At 37.7% G+C, this 21,827-nt stretch overlaps 1 protein-coding gene across 6 annotated transcripts; it reads right to left on the minus strand.

Annotated features, from left to right (window-relative positions):
* Window positions 1–1,478: 1,478 nt before the first annotated feature.
* Window positions 1,479–19,976, minus strand: RSRC2 (arginine and serine rich coiled-coil 2). 6 transcript variants are annotated; one of them, XM_060120848.1, is made up of 11 exons: window positions 19,818–19,959; window positions 16,244–16,348; window positions 15,537–15,693; window positions 13,934–13,977; window positions 11,269–11,481; window positions 10,503–10,706; window positions 8,993–9,115; window positions 6,605–6,684; window positions 5,436–5,668; window positions 4,954–5,043; window positions 1,479–2,459 (listed from the first exon to the last, which is right to left on the minus strand). In XM_060120848.1, exons 3-11 carry the CDS (start codon window positions 15,615–15,617, stop codon window positions 2,280–2,282), a joined length of 1,248 nt encoding a protein of 415 aa, XP_059976831.1. In that variant the 5' UTR covers window positions 15,618–15,693; window positions 16,244–16,348; window positions 19,818–19,959; the 3' UTR covers window positions 1,479–2,279. The 6 variants fall into 6 exon arrangements, with proteins under 6 accessions (XP_059976831.1, XP_059976829.1, XP_059976828.1 ...); XM_060120846.1 differs by lacking the exon at window positions 16,244–16,348 and having other exon boundaries at window positions 5,436–5,665; window positions 11,269–11,459; window positions 19,818–19,976; XM_060120845.1 differs by lacking the exon at window positions 16,244–16,348 and having other exon boundaries at window positions 11,269–11,459; window positions 19,818–19,976.
* Between the last annotated feature and the right edge of the window lie 1,851 nt (window positions 19,977–21,827).

Below are 21,827 nucleotides of genomic sequence, written 5' to 3' on the forward strand. Positions count from 1 at the left end.
AGAACAGAGTGGGAAGGAAGTCTAGGACTGAGCCCTAGAGGGCTGGGATTTAGGAAGAGACAACTACAGAAACTGATGCACAGGCAGTGGGAGAACTAGGAGAGGACCCCCAAGAAATTATATTTAAGTATATACTTAAATCATCTTTTGGCCATGAAATTAACTTGGAATGATATATAATACAACTTAATTTCTGCTTCTATCTCCTTCTACCAACCTACTATAGTATTTAAGTTTTCTAATTTAATCACAATCAATGATCACCCAAATTGGAAACATCACCTTTGAATTTTCTTATCCTCCAAGCCAGTTGCTCTCACAAAGCTCATCAAAACCTTGCCTCAAATAGTGTGGTCTTCTTGTCTTACTACCATGTCTTGAAAGAATCTCCTGGACAGCAACTTATGTTCCCGTCGCATACAAGAGTAAAGCCCAAAACATCCATCGTGGAGTACCAGGCTTTGGACACGGAAAGCACAGTAACAGCCAGAGAAAAGGGGAAAAAAAGTTTAAGCATATAAACGCTTCCCTACAAACTCATTTCAAATTGAGCCAAGCAGTTAACTGTCCCCCACCCCCAGGATTCCAATAATTGCTTCGTAAAATTTAATTATGCAAATTGCAATTACCTATATGCCTCCCTCTAAATCTGCATTGTCCAGGATGGTTTCCCCTGGCTGTATGTAGCTATTAATAACTTTAAATATGACTGGTCCCAATTGGGATGTTAAAATGTAAAATACCCCCTGGATTTCAAAAACAAGCATGCAAGTAAGAATGTAAAATCTCTACTAAGAATACTGATTACCTAACTCAATTATTTTAGACATACTAAATGAATCCATACTAAATGAATCAAAATTAGTTTCCTGTTTAAAATTAGCTATAAAAATTCTTTAAATTACTAAATGAGTACAGGATGGACCATATCATTCATCGTGTATGGCCAGCTCCTAAAATACCATAGAAAAACACAGAAGCAGTTCAATGTGTGCTTTTCATATCCACACTGCATTACAGGCCCCCAATCATTCTTTTTTTCCCCCCACAGACACTCTTAATGAAACAGATTTCAGAAGGTACAGCTCACCAGGAAAATGTGAATTTGGGATCACTCCAAAGTGAAAAACCATGGTGTTATTTCCCCAGAAACTTGACTTTGTCACTGAAGCATGAAGAGCCATCTCTCTCCAAAATAATTGTGCTCTGGGAAAACCAAACATTTACCAAAACACATTAAGCAGTCTTCCCTTGTGCTACTACATTGTGGAGATGTTTTTCAAAGGATTTTTCCAGTGAAAGCTAAAAATTATGAATTTGTTGTAATGAAAGCAAATGAAGTACAAGTTCTGTAGTCCCCTCCTTCCACCAGAACTATGCCCTAAATTTAATCAATTTAGTGACAAAATTGTTTTCTGTTTTAGTACTTCAGGTTAGACAATTCAAAAGGGATAATGAGGAAAGGGCATACAAAGAACTTGTTATAAGGCACTTTATTAAAATAAAAGTGCTTACATCCCTTTAATGTATTAATCTATTTCCTGAATAACATATGGAATATTTAACAAATACTGTACACCAGTTCTGTCCCTTATAATAGTAGGAAAACAGTATTATTTTAGTAAGTTTTTTCACTCCTCCCAACTTCCTTTTACATTTTTGCCCACCATGGTATTGCCTATAGCATAATTCTTTAAAAAAAAAAAAAAGGAATTTCTAGCCAGTGTCTTCCACTAGAAATTGCAAAATGCTACAGAAACCATAAGACAAATTCAAATAAGAATTCCAGGTAACTTAAATTAACACGAGTTTTGAGAAAACCATTTTTATTATCATCACCACCCAGCCTATTTGTGCTGGATTATGTACCAAATGGCCAGATCTTCTAAAGAACATCTACATAACATTTCTTTCATGTTTCAAGAGATGAAAATAACTGTACAAGGTTAAGTACAAAAGTACACAAGACAGTGGACACCAAAAATCCATGTATGAGATTTTATCCCATCTGCAGCTTTTATATATTTGAAAAGTAGAATTCATTAACTAAAAAATATTGTCCTTCTATAGTCCTGTCAAGTTTAATGGAAGCGGGTTTAACCTGATTACAACACTAACACCAGTATCACTGATCTGATATTTACAAAAAATCATATTTTTCAATAAATTAAAGTCAATGCAACACCCATGCAAGCTAGAATGCCAGCTGTTTGGTGAACAAGGACCTGACATCAGAACCAGAAGTCTATAAAAGTCCCAAGTATAAAGTGTGATTTTCTTCAAACTGTGTCCATTCCTCGCATCGATGATGTAAAACCCAATCCCATTCCTCTTTGTGTGTGGGTTTGTGATCTTGCCATTTCATACTGAGCGTCTAGATTTCTGAATACTTCTTCCTGCTGTTTCAATGTCTTGTAACTTTCTTCATCAACGGAGCTACATCCAGCTTCATCTTCACTCTAAATAACAGATACAAAATATACTATTAAAATGAATTCACCCAGGAATAAAAAGTGCTTCTCTCCCTTAAGTACTACTAGATCACATTTTTGCAGTACATATTTGACCTCACTTAGCTTCCATTCATTCATTCAGCACCTATGGAATTCAAGGCAATGTTCATTCTAGGTACTGGGATAGAGCAGGACATAACAAAAATCATTCAGTGGGCCCAAGGAAGAACATGTAGAACAGGCCAGGGACTTCCCTGGTGGTGCAGTGGTTAAGAATCCACGTGCCAATGCAGGGGACACGGGTTCAAGCCCTGATCCGGGAAGATCCCACGTGCCATGGAGCAACTGAGCCCGTGCGACACGACTACTGAAGCCCGCGCTCCACAACGAGAAGCCACTGCAATGAGAAGCCTGCATACCGCTACGAAGAGTAGCCCCCACTCGTTGCAACTAGAGAAAGCCCGCGCGCAGCAATGAAGACCCAACGCAGCCAAAAATAAATAAAGCATCTAGGGAAAAGTGAAGGAGAAAATGGGGGTGGAGTTTAAACCAAATATCCCTTCAAGGAAAAACCAACTCCCTTAGTAATAACCAATATCTGAACATTTGTCAACCATACCAGGTTGTTGTGTAAAACCTAAAACCTTCCTTGGGACTTCCCTGGTAGTCCAGTGGCTAAGACTCTGTGCTCCCAATGCAGGGGACCTGGGTTCAGCCCCTGGTCAGGGAACTAAATCCCACATGCTGCAACTAAGAGTTCGCATGCCGCAACTAAAAGATCCCGCCTGCTGCAACTAAGACCTGGCACAGCCAAATTAACTAATTATTGAAAAAAAAAACCCACAAAAAAACTCAAACAAAAAACTTCCTTGAAAAAAATTAAGAAAGTCCAACCCCACACCAAGTATAGTTAACCTTAAATGGGCATTTTTTCTTTTTATACATCTTTATTGGAGTATAACTGCTTTACGATGTTGTGTTAGTTTCTGCTGTATAACAAAGTGAATCATCCATATGCATATATATATCCCCATATTCCCTCCTTCCTGAGCCTCCCTCCCACCCTCCCTATCCCACTCCTCTAGGGCATCACAAAGCACCAAACTTATCTCCCTGTGCTTTGCAGCAGCTTCTCACTAGCCATCCATTTTACATTTGGTAGTGTATGTATGTTAATGCCACTCTCTCACTATGTCCCAGCCTCCCCTCCCCCACCCACCCCGTGTCCTCAAGTCCGTTCGCAGTGTCTACATCTTTATTCCTGCCCTACCACTAGGTTCATCAGTACCAATTTTTAGATTTCATATATATGCGTTAGCATATGGTATTTGTTTTTCTTTTTCTGACTTACTTCACTCTGTATGACAGACTCTAGTTCCATCCACCTCACTACAAATAACTGTTTCATTCCCTTTTATGGCTAATATTCCATTTAAATGGGCAATTTAATTAATTAATTTTTTGGGGGGGCGTGTTGGGTCGCTGTTACTGCATGCAGGCTTTCTCTAGTTGCAGTGAGCGGGGGCTACTCTTCCTTGTGGTGCGCAGGCTTCTCTTGTTGTGGAGCACAGTGCATGGGCTTCAGTAGTTGTGGCGCACGGGCTTAGTTGCTCTGCGGCATGTGGGATCTTCCTGGACCAGGGATTGAACCCGTCCCCTGCATTGGCAGGCAGATTCTTATCCATTGTGCTACCAGGGAAGCCCTAAACGGGTATTTTTAAAAGCAAATTAATTCCTTTTTACAATTTTTTTTTAAATTTACTAAGAAAAGCTTATGATTTTGAACAAGGTTTGCTTAAGGCATAAACATGCAGTAACAATCAACAACTGTTTTATTTCTTTTGTTTTGGCCATGCCACACAGCATGTGGGATCCTTGTTCCCCGACCAGGGATTGAACCCACATCCCTGCAATGGAAGTGTGGAGTCTTAACCACTGGACCTTCAGGGAAGTCCCTCAACAAATGTTTTAATCAAATTTAACAATTTGGGGCTTCCCTGGTGGCGCAGTGGTTGAGAATCTGCCTAATGCAGGGAACACGGGTTCGAGCCCTGGTCTGGGAGGATCCCACATGCTGCGGAGCAACTAGGCCCGTGAGCCACAACTACTGAGACTGCGCGTCTGGAGCCTGTGCTCTGCAATGAGAGGCCGCAACAGTGAGAGGCCCCGCGCACTGTGATGAAGAGTCGCCCCCGCTTGCCACAACTAGAGAAAGCCCTCGCACAGAAATGAAGACCCAACACAGCAAAAACAAATAAATAAATAAACTCCTACCCCCAACATCTTCTTAAAAAAAAAATTTTTTTTAACAATTTGTATTGTTGACTAGTGATGATAATTTATTGGTTAATTCTGGGAAGTTAATCTGGAGAACACAAATGAAAGAGCACTAGAAAGTACCCAGAGATGACACATCACTGAAATAATGTTTAAGCTGAGAACCAATGTTACCCTAAAAATATAAAATAACATGAACTTTATTACAAAGTGTATAACTCACCTTAATACCCATTAATTTCCTAAATTTGACATTTTGGTCCTTGTTTCCGAAATTCAATTTCTCCCATATTTCAGCAGACTGGGATTTGTCCTGTTAAAAAAACAATGAATTTTTAACATATGTAAAATTTAAATACCTTGTATTATGATACTAGATCTTTCCATAATATAGTCTTAGTAGAAAAACAATAGCATTTATGGCATTCCACCAATGGAATTTATAATCACCTTAATAATATGAAAAAAAAATCTAAGCTAAGGAACCAACTCTTTCCCCTTAATAAATGTAGGGCAATATTGGTTTTCTTTGAAAGCCTGACTTAGATCGTGCATTTTCCCCCCCAGAATTAATAATTGTAGCAAATTAAATTATTCCAGTCAGGCTCTCAGAAGAAAGATAAACCCAAACTAATCTTTTCCAATCCAAGTTTGTTTTTCTAAGCTGAGGAATCAATGACAAAAAAGGAGAATAAGAGAACTTACTCCTTCTTTCTTGCCTTGCCAAAGCATTTTCCTTTTTTTCTCTTGTTCAGCAAATTTCATTGGATTCACAGCTGCTGGGTTGTAATAGCTAGGTACAGCTATTCCGGTCTCTGCCAAAGCTTTAGCCTGCAAGGCTGCCATCTGAGCTGCCATAGCTATCTGAGGAGTTACTTGTGTTCCTGATGCCAATAGGGCAGCAACATTGAGAACAGAACCTCCGGTAGCTGCAGCTGCTGAAGAGGAAATAAGTACGGATTTTAACCAGAACAAACCTCCTAATTTACAGTAATACATTATTTATATATAAGAGCTACTAATCTGCAAAAAGGCAGAATATTTTCACCAAATAGAAAATAACTGTGTTAAGCTTATAAAGCAATAACATTTTAGCAAACATTAATGTATTCATCGCTAGACATTTCTGTATATGATCCCTTATATATACTTAAACTTCACTTACTTCTGAGGATAAAGAGAATCCTACAAATAGGATAAAGGTGTATGATTTCAATGGAAATGAACTAGTGACTGTCGCTAAACTTTTAATAAATTGACTTTTCTTTGTATGGTTCTTTATAGCTCACAAAACAATCTCACAACATCTAATTTGAAACTCACAAGAAACATTTAAAACTACTAAACAGGTATTATACACACTTAACATACTAAGCCCAAGTCCTATAAAAGTTAAGTGCCAGTCTGTTACTTCTACCTTCCAGATTACATTTCATAGAGGCTCTCTCTGATCACCTTTAAATCATCCACAGGCAGTGTGTCTGTCTAAAAACTTGATTTTTAATAGTAAGACATAATACATACTCCAGTTCAGTTCATCACCTTTAATAAACTGCATTTCCAAAATCATAACTAAAAGACATATGCAGTGATGGCTAAACTGCTGCATGAACAAGAATAGTCACTATTCACTTTTCAAAATTATCTACATTGACCAAATCAGAAATACAGTGCAAAAAAAGTTTTATGAGGTACAAAAGTAACACTAAAAATAACATGTTCCCAATTCAATTAGTAATTTACAGCATACTGATCTACAGCATACTGACGGGTAGAAGGGATCACACGTGATTCTCTTCCTATTAGTTTTCCTGAACTTTTCAAATGTTCTACAAATACTGCCATACTTCCATAATAAAGAAAACAAAAATTACCTGCAGCTATTTCCTGTTGTTTTTGTTTTTCAACCATTTCCTTTTCTCGCTGTTCCTGTAATTTCTTTGCCCTTTCCAACCTGTCAAAGACAATTTAAATAAATAAAAATATCAATATAAAGCCAACATTTACCTCTTTATGTATACATATGTAGGCATAAAACACTTTATATAGAATTTTAAATAAATTTAATACCTTCCCCAAATTGATATCTGCATGTGGGAAAAAAAGCAATCATTCTTAAGATGGTATCAATCACAATTAAATAATATTTCACTACTGGTTTTAAACATTTTTAATTTCACTGAATAGCCAACAACTCTAGTAGCTTTTATATACAATTCCCACAGAGTCATTAAAATGGTTATGAGATAAAAGTTATTCAATCTTCATCAGTGCTGGTTACAGGAGAAGGATAAAATTAAATCTTGCAAATTGAGACATTGAGAAAACATATTGAAAGCTGAGTAAATCTTAGGGTACATGCAATAATTTATAGAATTACCTAAATGCTTCTTAAGGGAGGCTGATACAGGATTAAGGCCAATCAAAGCATGCAAATGATTTTTATATAAACAGACTTTATTAGTCTCTAAATCAGTGAAAATTAAAAAGCCAAAAATAAAATTTAAAAAAGGGCAAGCAAACCCTGCCATTCTCTATAATCTAATAAAACGGGGGAAAAAACCTAAATATTAGAAAATTACTTTTAGGAGGTAAAGAAATTATTAGCAAAGGAACTGAAAACGTGAAACACAAATTCATCCCCAAACAAAAACGAATTCTGATTCACACTAAATTCACCACTGAATACACACACTAAACAAAATGTGCTGTCAAGTAGGTATCTATCTGGTATATCACAAATGGTAAGTCTTCTCTTCACAGAGAGTTCCTGAAAGAGAAAGCCCTTTTCTTCCAAAGATTCCTTGATTTACCAATCATAAGTTAAACACCACCCTCTCCCTCCTTTATAGTATAAAGGGGCAAGGATTGGGGAAAAAGTTTCTTGGGGGAGGGGAGCAGTGGGCACTACAGGTAAAATACAGTAGTAGAAAATTGACATTTGCTTTAACAATTGCCATAATTCACATAAAAGGATAACAATCTGTAATTTTGTTCCCTTCTGTTGAGCACACATGAAAGAAAGACAAGTAGTACAGCCTTGAATTTGTCCTAATCAGAAAGAATTCTGATTAGGATTAATGTTAAAACATAGGTTCATAAATAAAAGTATTTCCAAAGCAGTTTTAAAAATTGTCATCTGAAAATCACTAAGTAGACTAAATTAAAGTTTTAGATGCTAGTTATAGATTCAACTTTAGTATAATCCAAAATTTTAAATACAAGAAACTTAAGAGTAAACAAGAACAAACTTTAGGGCTTAAAAAAATTCATGATCAAAGTTAATGGACCATTCTTTATAAATTAGTTCAGATATTGTAGAAAATTATTTCCTAATTCTGTTGATTTTAGTTTCAGTAAGAAAGTAACTGACAGCTACTGGCTGTATATTTTAAGTGGCCACTGCAGGTCTGGAATCAATACCATTCACTAAGGTGAATGGAATGAAGAAGGGGTGAGCTCACACCTTTGCTGCTGCTGCTGTTCAGCTGGAGTTTCTGCCAGGCTGGGTTCACAGGGCAGCAGCCCATCAGGTTACATTGTGATAACTGTATTTTTGTAATGAAAAAAAAAATACAAACTCAATTTCATAAAGAAAAAAAAAATCAAAATCAAAAGATTTTAGTTTTTTAGAATATGGGAAAACCTGCAAACAAGGGCTTGGATTTTACTTTACTTCTTGCCTCTATGAGGCAGTTCTTTCAATGGTTTTGCAGCACCCATCTTTGAAACATTAGAAAATTTAAAAATACAGTGATCTTCCTATGCTATCACAGCAGTAAAAACTTTAAGATCAAATGAACTGGCTTATTATTCACCACCTTCAAAATAGGAAAACTACTGACAGAATTCTACTTATTGTTTCAGAGACTTTTCTTAAGGAAGAACAAAGAAGGTAAAAACAAAGCAGTTTTAGATGCAAAATTAACAGTTATTAGATCACATTTAAGATTTTTTAAAAAGTTCCAATGGCCAACTGAAAATATTTGAGTCTAGACTTGAGAAAAATGAATTAGTTAATCATGAAGAAAAAAGAGAAACTGTTGAAGAAATACTCTTTCCAGTTGTGCAAATAAGCAAATTAAAGATGAGAATTAACAAACCACTTAATACAATTCTGTATCACAAAACTGCCACAGTAGTCATGGCTAGATTTAATTATTTGAATTATCCTCTGAAAGCATTCATTTGGTCCACACAATTGAATATCTACCTCAAGATGAAAAGGAGAAAAAAATGTATTGAATAAAAAATACACGCACCTCCTAGCTAAAGCTTCTTGTGCATCCATTGCTGTGTTTCTGCCTCGGAAGGGAGGTGGGCTAGGAGTTCGGCTTAAACTTCTGCTAAATCTTCTCGGTTTTTCAATTCTCTTCTTTCTATCTCTTTAATAAATCATATTTTACATGTCTCAGTATGGCCAAGTAATAATTATCTTATTGAATCAAAATAAATTATAGTTACATAGTTCAATAAAAATTAAACTGGTCTAGGAAATATATTTTGAACCCCTTCCTTTCCACCTCTGTTGTACACCTTCCATAGGCACACCAAGTTCCTTGTGTGTAAGACTAGTTTCTATAAATTCACTTAACCATCCCTGTTTCAGATGGACATTTAGGTTGTTTCCAATCTTTTGCTATTACACCCAATGTTGCAAAGGCTAGACTTGTACGTTAGTCATTTTACACTTGTGTAGGTCAATAGGTAGGATAAATTCCTACTAGGTGGGATTGATAAGTTAAATGGTCCTAGTATTCTAATGTACAATGAATTAACTTGTAAATGTTTTCAAAAATATAAATCACTAAAACAAAATTAGAATTAAAAATAGTCATTGATTAGAATAAAAGGTATCAGTGGTTAAAACTAGAAATGCCATAAATAATGACCTGAATTGCCCAAATGGTGATTTAAAAAAAACAAAAACAGGGCTTCCCTGGTGGCGCAGTGGTTGATAGTCCGCCTGCAGATGCAGGAGACACGGGGTTCGTGCCCCGGTCCAGGAAGATCCCACATGCCGTGGAGCGGCTGGGCCCGTGAGCCATGGCCGCTGAGCCTGTGTGTCCGAAGCCTGTGCTCCGCAACGGGAGAGGCCACAACACTGAGAGGCCCGCGTACCGCAAAAAACCCCAAAAAACAAAAACAAAAAAACAATGGTAATTAATGGTGAAATTACCACTTTAGATTGACTATATCTCCTAACTGGTAAAGTTCAATTTAGGCAACTATTACATACTAAAACCACTGATTAAAAACTGAAAAAATGATCAAACAAGTGACAAACCAAGTTATTACAAGCCAAAGTACACTTTTATCCATATTTCATTCTTTTAGACTATTTGACTTAATGAACAATAAATTAACAAAGAAGCTTTCACATTAACTTTATTACCAGTATCTGTAAATACAGATATATCACACTATTAGTAACTAATATTAGTAGAGAATAAACATATTCTCTGAATATTTATAATTAAATGCTCTTTATTGTATTTCCTGCCTAAACAAATTAAAATTTCCTTCCAATCAAGACAAGTGTGAATTTATAAGCTCATCCTTCTGAGTATCTGAGAGAGTATAACCAGTACGGTGGATTAAGCACACATACTGACTTTGCTTTCAGATGCATTTGGGACCAGGTCCCAGCTTTACCATTTAAGAACTGTATGATATTGGGCTTCTTGAGCAAGTTACTTAACCTTTCTAAGCCTGACTGAACAGACCCTGTGAGGGGCCTGTTTGATTTTATTCAAGATGATGAATACCTACCGACTTCTACTCCTTGTCCTACTCCTGCTTCTACTCCTATGTCTGTGTCTTGATCTTGAGCGGGAACGAGATCGGATCCGACGTTTTCTCTCCCTGCTTCTGGATCGTGATTTCTTCCTCTCTCTGCTTCTGGATCTTGACTTTTTCCGCTCCCTACTCCTGGATCTTGACTTCTTCCGCTCTCTGCTCCTACTACGATGACGCCTGAAATTCAAGTACATAAATTTGTAGTTACTTACAGGGAACACAATAAACTGATAATGTCAAAAAAGCAATGTTTCCTACCCCAATTTAAGATTCTGTTTAATAGCTTGAAGTCTACTTCTGAACCAAACTATTTCTAAGAGTAACAATCAAGTTATTCTACTACTGAAAAATTTTGACCAAATCTGATACCACACACATATTCCCCATAGAAATCCACAAAATATGTTGCGGACACTGGTTTCTTAAAACACAACAAAAAAGCCACAAAAATTTGAACCATGACCCAGTTTCTTAAAAATCTTTTAACCCATACCTAAATAAAACCCAGATTAGAGTTCAGCAGCAAATGAATCCTGCACCAGCAATGTAAAAGGATTATGATATTGGCAAACTATATAAAAATAGTTCAGCAAAAATTTTTTCACTGTGACAGACAACTCAGAAAGTTAAAAATACCAATTTTCTAGCTAAGATTTTTTGGGGTGTTGCTCCATTAATGCAAACCTTTATGTAATTTAGGAGTTCTTTAGAAGGCATTAACTTAGGAGAAACTACTTACCTTTCACGAGACCTAGACCTTGAATGACTTCTGCCTCTTGATGACTTTCTTTCTTTGCGTTTGTGTCTGTCCTCACCATTTTCAGATGAATTTAGCCGCTCTCTTCCTTTATCAGAAGAATGCTCTTTGTCATTATGTTCCTCAGACTTGTGTTTCTTAGAGGATTTATCTTTGGATTCATGTCTTCTTGCCTGTTTTAAGAAGAAGTTGGTTCTTTCAGGAAAATAGTGCAACAAAGAAAGTTAGTATGGGTATCAGTAGCAAAAATGTTGTGATGCAACATTAGTAACCTTAGGAGTGTGTGGCAAATTTAAAAAAAGATCTAGTTTCACATCACCCAAATGTTGCAGATGTATATTACTAATTTTACTTTTTCTTTATAAACCCCCCCAAATGCAGTTTCCACCCCCAAATACTTTCAATACCACAATCAAAACAATAACTTTCAATGTCAATAATATCGAAAAACCACTATTTCAGAAAAAGAGGAATCCCTGATGTTTCTTTTATCTAAGAGGGAAGTACACATGTATCAAAGTTTTTTCAATTTTCCAACAAACCTTTTAGAGAAACAGACATGTATATACAACAACTTCTAAATCCAGAGTACACAGTATTAAGTTTTAAAAGTTAACAATAACGAAGATAAGGACACAAAGAAATGCACCAGAAAAATGCACTTCCAATTAGGTAACTAAGTAAAATTAACCTATTAATATCTTCTAGCAACTTCAAATTACTTTACGCAAAGTTAAGTGTCCTTTTTATAGCTATACTGCCACATCCTTTCTTAAAGACGGCTCTTGATTTTTCTCCCAATCCTAAACTGTGAAGCAATCACTTTTCATCTTGCAATATCCCAACAGGCTTGGAGTTCTATTACACTTCATGTACCTAGGGTAGAAAATGGCAACCATATCTGTTTTAATTTTTATGAAATCAAACTAGGTGTAACACAATTAATCCCTCTACCATTATATAATACATACTTCCCCCATATTCTGAAAGATTATAAAAACCAAGGCTTTTGCTTTCACAACATATGCATTCAGAGACTGAGCTAAATTAATTGCATGATCAAGTCTCCATCCTACACTCACATACTGAATTAGGAAGTGCTAAACATTCGATTTCCCCCCATTAAGATTTGTCAAATCCATCTTGTAGCTAAAGCTTAAAATCCTGGACATTTCAGAATCACAATTTTAAAGCTGGAAGGAAACTCAGATCTTCTAATTCCCCTTACTTTATATATGACTAAATTAAGATCTAAAGTCACAAAGCTACATATTAGGAGAGTTGAACCCAGACCCCATATTCTTCTGACACCCAGGGCACCGTTTTCCACCACAACAGGACACTTAACTCATGCTTCCCAGAATAGACCTTAGCACATATTTCCTTCCGCTCAAGATTAACTTTTCTTAAAAACAAAAAACTTAGTCAAACATTTTAGAACATGCATGGTGATACATCAGAAAAGGATCATAGTCTGTAATTTATTATTTTGCAGAAAAATAAGAGACCTGGAGACACAGCTAAATTTTAGTTTCAATGCCAGTTCTCCATATGAGCTTATAAAAAAGACTATTTCCTTGATTTTGCCATATGGTGGCAAACTGGAAAATCTTTAAGTGGTTATTAAGCTTGCAAAAGTTTCAGTTTATTTCAAACCAGTTTTCCAAACATAACATTACTATTATTATTTTTTAAAAAAACCATTAAAACCCTTAACTGATTTAAGATATACTTAAGGGAAATAGGAGTTTGAATGACTAATAGTTACCTTATCATGAAGTAGGCTTATTATTTTGCTATCTGAGTCTGCAGCGTCTTCAGTTCAGTCTCTTCGCGCATTAGCACGCTGAGTATGATTTATTATAGAAATGTTATCATGTGAGCTAAACAAAATAGTCATTTTCACAAAAACTCTCCTAAATTAAAATTTAACAGAGCTTCCATTAGGGGAAGAGGTGAAGTCCCTGCCCACAGTTGTTTAAGGAGTCCCTTGCCCAGCCCCCATGAGACTCTTCTCCTCCCTTTTTGGCTTCTACTTCTGCTCTTCCTTTGTTGGCTCATTCCTTGTCTTCTCAGGTGGGCAAGTTAACTCCTCTGCAATACAGCTGCTGTCTTTCTTTATCCTCAAGTTTTGTGTCACCGCCATCTTTCCAGCAGTCCCTCACTGACACTTTTATTTCAAAATTCAATACTATTCTTAGGGAATCAAACTAGTTTACTAATGAAAAGGACTCTCATTATCTTCCATAAAGAAAAAGCCCGTAGATATCTAAAAGTATTGCTACTTAAAGATGATTGCTATTTAAAAGTCCTGAGCAGTTGTCAGGCATAAAGAGACTCGGGACCTCAGATTAATGGAAGCTCTGTGTGACAGGCCTAAAAAACCAGTTATATTCTTCATATGAAATTTTTATTGTGAATATTTTCACAACATAACATTAATAGTTTTTGAATGAACTTTTCATATAAACATCTATCTTCTTGAAAAATGATGAATCCAAATCATGCTTATTTTATAACTGAATTAAACCTTTTAAATTTCAAGTTTTGGTACTTACCTTGACAATATCATATATTCACACAAACATTTCTACCAGATACTTTACAAGTATTCTAAAGTGCCTATTCACTACAAAGTGTTAATTACCTCTTTGCTTCTGCTCCGGCTCCTGTGTTTTCTTCCTTCATTATCTGTGAACACACAAAAATTCACCATAAATAATGGTACAGAAACACCTCAAACACAAATTCCAAAACTAATACAAAGAACATTTCTGGCCACTTACCTAACTAATCTATTTACTAGTCATACTCTAAAGACTATTTTTTTATGGCAGGGGTGGGATTATTCTACTACAGTAATACTTCACGTATCTGAAATAAATCAAGCAATCTGAGCAAACCAGAATATAATCAAGTAAGTAAGCAAAAAAGTCCCACAAGTCCATGTTCCATGACACATAACAAACAGAGTTTGTCTTTCAGGTGGTCACAGATTCTTTTTTTTTGCGGTACGCGGGCCTCTCACTGTTGTGGCCTCTCCCGTTGCGGAGCACAGGCTCCAGACGCACAGGCTCAGCGGCCATGGCTCACGGGCCTAGCCGCTCCACGGCACGAGGGATCCTCCCAGACCAGGGCATGAACCTGTGTCCCCTGCATCAGCAGGCAGACTCTCAACCACTGCGCCACCAGGGAAGCCCCTATCACAGATTTTCTATATTTCACAAAACATTCTGTCCAGTTCATCTTGCTTCCTATTACATAGCTAACTTATAAAGGGTCTTACTAGAGGAAAACAATTAAGAACAAAAGGAACAAAGAATGCAAGAGAAAACAAACAGGTTGAATTATATTTGGTGTCTTTTAAATAGTCAAAAAGATGTTACAATTTAGAAAAATTCCCATTAAAAAGTAGTTATGATACTGTACAGTTTCAAACATATACATAAAAATTACACTTGAACCATTTTGTAGATGGACTATCTGCGGGTGCAAAGGATAAATAACCAGAGCCCAGGTCTTGAAACTTTTAAACTCATTTCTATTCTCTCTCTCTTTTAACTACTTAAGTATTGATTCATTAACAATACATCATGCTTTCTATACCACATCAGTCTAGTTAAAAAAATGCTCCAAATAAGGAGCATTTCAAAACACTAAAAACTCTTGCTTTCAGAAATATTTTAACATTAAGTTAAAAAGAAAACCAAGGTTAAAAATGTTCTTGTGGGCTTCCCTGGTGGCGCAGTGGTTGAGAGTCCGCCTGCCCATGCGGGGGACACGGGTTCGTGCCCCGGTCCGGGAAGATCCCACATGCCGCGGAGCGGCTGGGCCCGTGAGCCATGGCCGCTGAGCCTGCGCGTCCGGAGCCTATGCTCCGCAACGGGAGAGGCCACAACAGTGAGAGGCCCACTGGTGCAAAAAAAAAAAAAAAAAAAAAAGTTCTTGTAACTTACGTCAAAGATGTTAAATAAGTTCAGAATATACCACTGCCCAGACTACATCTTTCAAAATATTGTTTTGCCTATGTTGAAAGGATAAAATTTGAACATCTGAGGGATAAGTTATTGTGACACAAATTTAAGCATACATTTTGTCTTTGACAAGTTATAAAATTCCTGTATTAGGACATTTGTATTCCTCATAATTGAAAAATTCTCCAGGAAATTCCCAACGCACTTTTCACTATTCATTTCTCAATGGGAAGAACACATATTAATTACATCAGTAAACTTATGTCTTACACATACCTGACTTTCGTTTTCTTTCTCTTGACCTTGATCGTGATCTTGAATAATGATGTTTTGAGGCTCTGGGAGAAACAGATACATCGGACTGCTCTTTTTTCTTATCTCTATCTGGGGATGTCTTTTCTGGGGCTAGTCCATCTCGTTCTGTATCACTAGCCTAAAAGTTTAAAGAAAAATGGTTATAAATTCTTAACTGCATTTAAAATGTTTCCAATAACTTAAAAGAGTGAGAAGGGAGGAAAGATAGTTATCCTTGAGTTTTACAAAATTAAAAAATAAAGAAAATCAAGAAATCAGAAGAACTGATTTTCAAGTAGCTAAATATGCTTTGTACTTGCTAAGTAGGCCTGAATAAATTGAAATAACAATAAATAAACTGACTAACCCAATACCAGAGACACATGTAACTGAATGGATATATCTTTATTTTTTTAAATCATTAGTTGTATAACTTTCAAAACACTGGGGGAAGGGGAAAATAGGGCTCCAAGTATCTCCATTAAGTATTCAAGCAGAGAAAATAGAGTCCATTTTAGATCTATGAATTCATTTAGTTGACTTTACCAATACTTGTATTTTAAATTAGCATAAAGAGGCATTTAAAAATGAGCTGTTAAAGGTTAAAAAGACCGAAGACTGTAAAATCTTAAAAAGCAAAGAGAATGCTTCTAGAATATTATTAAAAAAAAAACAGAAAATTAACTTACCTATCTGAGAACCCAATCTTAATTTCATTAACCCTCTTTAATGAAAGCCCCTTGGCACAGTGCTGCTGCAAAATATGGTCTGCCTCTCCTCACATATGCTCTGGGCTATGGAAACATTAAGGTGTTTCTGCTTTAAAGCATTTTATAAGTTATCACAATATAAATTAAAGAAAATTAAAATAGTCAAGAGTACACACTCTTTCCCAAAGACCTGATTTACCTAGGAGAGTAGGTTCCTTCATTAAATTGATTTAAATGAGTCAGAGGGACTTACCTGGTGGCGCAGTGGTTAAGAATCTGCCTGCCAATGCAGGGACATGGGTTCGAGCCCTGGTTCAGGAAGATCAAACATGCAACGAACAACTAAGCCCATGCACCACAACTACTAAGCCTGTGCTCTACAGCCCGTGAGTCACAACTACTGAGCCCGCGGGCCTAAATCCGGTGCTCCGGAACAAGAGAACCCACCGCAATGAGAAGCCTGCGCACTGCAACGAAGAGTAGCCCCCACTCTCCGCAACTAGAGAAAGCCCTTGCGCAGCACCAAAGACCCGAAGCATCAATCAATCAATAATAAGTTTATTAAAAAAAAAAAGAGTCATAGAAAAAAAGCTTCAAGGAGAAACTAGAACCTAAATGTTCTCCTGAGTGAGATTCTGATAAAAGGCAGGGAAAACAGTTTCCGTAATATGGAAGGTGGACGTTGGTGACCCATCTAACCAGAGAGGAAATACGAAAATAGTCAATAAGCCCAGGGAGTTGATTACTTACCACATGAGTTAGCAAAATATCGCCCTTGAGCTAAGAATGACTTTTACATTTTTAAAAGGGTTGTTAAAACAAGCAAGCAAGGAATGTGACAGAGACTGTATGTTGCACGTGGTCCACAATGCCTAAAATATCTACTAACTTGCTCTTTACAGAAAAAAGATCTGGATTGGGTAAATAGTGAATATACTATACATTTTCAGCAGGAGAAATAATCACATGATAATGAACTTCTTCCTTTAGGAAGATTAGTCCAGAAAACAAACACCAAGTAAACTAAATGGGGAGTACTTTAACAAATGAAGTGTGAGATATCACATTATTTTAACAACTATTTTCTGATGGTCAAAAATGCACCTAACTCGATGTTAGACTTCAGGAATAAAATAATAAATTAAAAGGGAAGGATTTACAGGTTAGTTAGGATGAAAGACATATTATGTGTTACGCCTCTAACAATGTTACCAAAAAACCCAGTAACAAATAGGATGAAACACCTAATTACTGGGGAGGCCCATTCCAGCACACTTGCTTCTCTATGTATGGGTGATTTCTGGAATCATAAAATTTTTGTGCAGAAAGGCTCTCATCTCTTAGAATCAAGCTCAACTTTCTCATTTCACAGATGAGATCCAGCAACATTAGCTGACTCACTTAAGATGGTACTCTCTTTGCTGTCTAATATTAATACATGACACTATATCACACAACTAAAGATGATTCTGATTTTCACAACTAACATTGGTCATTTTCTTTTACTCTTGTTCTCATCACTATTCTTTTTTCTTTTGGGGTCTCACCGTGCGGCACGTGGATCTTAGTTCCCCGACCATGGATGTAGCCCGTGCCCCCTGCAATGGAAGCGTGGAGTCTTAACCACTGGACCACCAGGGAAGTCCTCATCACTATTCTTTTTTTTTAATTTTAATTTTATTTTTTTATACAGCAGATTATTAGTTATCCATTTTATACATCTTAGTGTATGTATGTCAATCCCCTCATCACTATTCTTAAGGATTATTTCTGACAGGTCTGTGATGTGCTGTGTTGGTAAACTTACACTTAGTAAAATGCCCTTAAGGGAAGGCACTCTGTAAAACGGGCTAATAGCTCACACCGAACAGCCATTTTCATCTGTAAAACACACTACAGGACAAAAACAAAAACCATCGTATCACTAAACAGATGTGAATAATAGGGGGCCACTTAGCTCACCCGAAGCTTTTATTTCCTTGAGAATATATTATAGTAGAATAACAAAAATGTCCAAATAAAATCAAGTATTAAAACTTCTCTGAAAATATCTAAGATTTCAATTTAGTACAGACCTATGTGTAAATCTTAAATGCTAACTGCAAAAATTCCCTTCACTCTACCATTTGCTCTATTAGAAAAACACCACAGTTTCTTAAAATTCACATCTTCTTTAAAACCCCAATGGCACTCAAGACATAGTGTAAGAATTTTTTCTAGTGCAAAGACGGCACATTGGACTTAATACTAGGCCACATCTCAAGGGGATCGTGTCTTTTTATTGAACAAGGCGCTGCAGAAACGAATTTCTGAATTTTTTTTTGAATATTTGAGCCCAAGTAAAATAATACTGTTCTTTCAAGTAGATTAAGAGGTCCAAAACACTAGTTAAACAAAAAAATATTTAAATGGATTATGTGCCCAACTGTTTGAACAACGATTCTAAATTGGTTATCAAAAACCCGGTTCTAAATCAAATCAATTAGGTATGGGGGCGCGGGGGGGAGAGGCAGACGATTTCTACTTCCAGATACCCCCAATGATCGGATGAGTACGAGTTTTTCGTTATTCTTAACAATCCTATTTATTTTAGTCCTATTTATCTTCGAACACGAGAAAACACAACTTTTTAGTCAATGGAAAAGAATGCAAAATGTTTGCATTTTTCTTGTAACCGGATAAGTAAAATGAAGTAATCACACAATAATGCGATCCATCAGGATTGGGCATCTTATAACCAAAGCAGGGTTAATTTCTCAGAAAACGTAATTTAAGAACTGTAGCTTTCACTTAAAATTAAACGGGCCTATGAAGGACTCTTAAATTTAAAGTAATAATGCCAATGTTAGGGCTTTGATTATGTTTCTCGAAACCTTCAAAATGATTACATCAGGAGGCACTTCGGAAACGGAGCATCTGTCAGAATTCGTAGCTCCAAAGACTTCTCTTCATTAAGTCGAATTTTTACTCCCTTCGAGAAACACGTTCCCTAGATGCTTACTAAGGAATAAACTAAGGTTTACACGGACGTTCACCCTAACCGAAATTATGCAGCTAGAATCATCTCACTGAGCGTAGGCAAAATAATCGCTACAAGACCGCTTGCTCTCTTCTCACGTTCTACCTCTTACAGGCACCTCCTTTTTGACCCCATACTTTTCAGAGACGACCCCTGATCCCTTTTCTCTCTTCCCCAGCCCTTTCCCACCGCGAACATAAATGCCCAAGCCCTAACGAAACTCAATATTAATCACCAACCAGAGTGAGTAAGCAAAACTGGAGTCAGTTCTGTGGGACAAAAGGAACATAAAACTGGGAAAGACACGACGAAAGTTCTGGAAGAAAAGACACTCCCTGCGGCTCCCCACCCCCATCGACACCGCCTTCTTTCCCCCTCCCTACGGCAGCCAGCCATGATGGCGGGCGCAGAAGAAGGCCGCGGCGCCATCTTGTCCACACACTAGCCCCGACAACAGCTCTGGGAGCCGTTCATCCCTTCTTTGCAGAGCAGCAAAAAAATATGCCTGACTTTAAACTCAGATTCGGCACCTACCGCCATAGTCCAGAGTCCTGGCCGCTACGGCGGCACCTCCACTTGCCGCTCTCCACAGTACCGGCCGCCTAAACGCTTCGCAACAGACTGAAATCGCTCCCGCGAGAGACCCGGATGGCACAAAAGGGCTAAGACCCGGCGCGTCGCACAGCTTGCTGGGAGGAAAAGGGGTGGTGATAAGAGTTTCTGTAGCAACGCGGTTCGACGGTGATTGGTTGTTCTTTGGAAGGGGGGTTGTGAGGTCGGGGAGGGGGGCGGGGCCCAGAACACACCCTAGAATGCGCAGCCTGGATATCGGAATGGGTGGAATTTAGGGTGGGGCGACTTCCTATTTCGATTCTAAAGCAAACTTGGCCTCCGCTGGCCGCCGTAAAAGGGGTTGGGCTTGGTGTTCTCCCGCCAATTTAAATTTGTGGCATAGACCCTAAAGAGACTGGGAACGTCTGTTGGAGCTCGGAAGGTGGGGGGGACGATACACTTGAGTGCTCCTCTTTAGTTTCTTCAATTACAGGTGAGGAGGGTGAGCCGCGCTGCTGTAGGGAGCTGGGGGTGGATTCAGGTCGAAGGAGCAGAGGCCTCAGCTCAGTTCGATGTGTTTTCCCCTCAAGACGCTGGCAGGAGAGAGGTTGGAGTCGGTTCTTGCTGGCCCCGGTGTCCAGCTGAGAGCATTTACGCGTGGAGGCCTAACTGAAACTGTTTCATTTCGTTTAATTCGTTAATCTGTTCACCCGGCACCCAGAGGAATCTCAAATCGTTAATCACATCATGTCACTGGTCTGCTTAGTATCTTTCCCTCCCTAGCACTGAGGATGAAACTCAGTCTTGTAATCAAGGATTCATTGGCTCCACCTGTTCGTTTAACGCCTGCACTTTTCCATTCTTGCTGTGTCCGGGCAGCAGCCCCAAACTCATTCTACCCTCTGAGCCTTTGGTACTCGGCCTGCATCTTTGTCCCCACGAGCTTTACATAGTCGGCTTCTTGATATTCGGGTCTCAGCTCAGATGTCATCTCTTTCACTTACCAAACAGGTCTTTCTTATGCGCCCCTCCCCCCCCATTCATTTGAGCACTATTTGTAATTCTGCGTTTACTTAGTTTTTCGTAGGGAGGCAGTATAACAGTTAATAACTGGCCTGAATTTGAGTCTTGTCTAGCTACATCATTAACTCGCTTGAGGTGACCTTGGCCGTTTACTTAGTCCCTGACTCATGTTTCTCAGCTGTAAAATGGGTTGTTGTGCAGATTAAATGAGTGATGCATTCAAACTATCTTGCCTACTCAATACCGTCTTTATTTTATTTTTCTCTATCCTTCGTACGAGAATATAAATTTCATAATGACAAAGACCTTTTCTGTCTTCTTCACAGCTGTATTCCCAGCTCCTAGAACAGTGCCTGACACGTAGTAGGCATTCAATAAACGTTTGTCAAATGAGTGAGTGTGACAGACCTGGGAGGCTGATGATATTTCTCTATTTTTACAGATATGGGACTCTGAGCCCCATAAAAGTATTCACTCCAACCTGTCTTAATCTTCTCCCAACTCCCACCCAAACACAGCCACTAAAATCGTGTATTCTAACATACTTTGTTTTTGTGCCCTTGCTTACACTCCTAGTAAGAACTCTTTTCCTATATTTAAAAAGCTCCTGTGGGGGGAAAAAAAAAAGTTAAAAAAAAAAAGCTCCTGTGACCTTAAGTTTCTCACCAAAATGTTACCTGCTTCCACGAATAACAGTAGTGAATTAGATAACACTTAAATTGAGTGCTTGCCATGAATGAAGCATTGTTTTGTGAATGTTTGAAACTCATAGTGACCTTTCCAGCTACGTACAAGCAGCTTAGTAAATGTGAAAGAACACCAAGTCAAAAATCATTTCTTCCCTGTACTGTACCTTCCAAAGATTTAAAAACATATTTCTGCGAGCACTTACCAAAGCAACTGTAATTATTTGGTTATTGTTCCCCACTAGTCTTGATCCAAGGATTGTTTTTCATTTTCGTATTCTAT

This window comes from Lagenorhynchus albirostris, chromosome 14 (genome assembly GCF_949774975.1).
Source record: "Lagenorhynchus albirostris chromosome 14, mLagAlb1.1, whole genome shotgun sequence".
NCBI lineage: Eukaryota > Metazoa > Chordata > Mammalia > Artiodactyla > Delphinidae > Lagenorhynchus > Lagenorhynchus albirostris.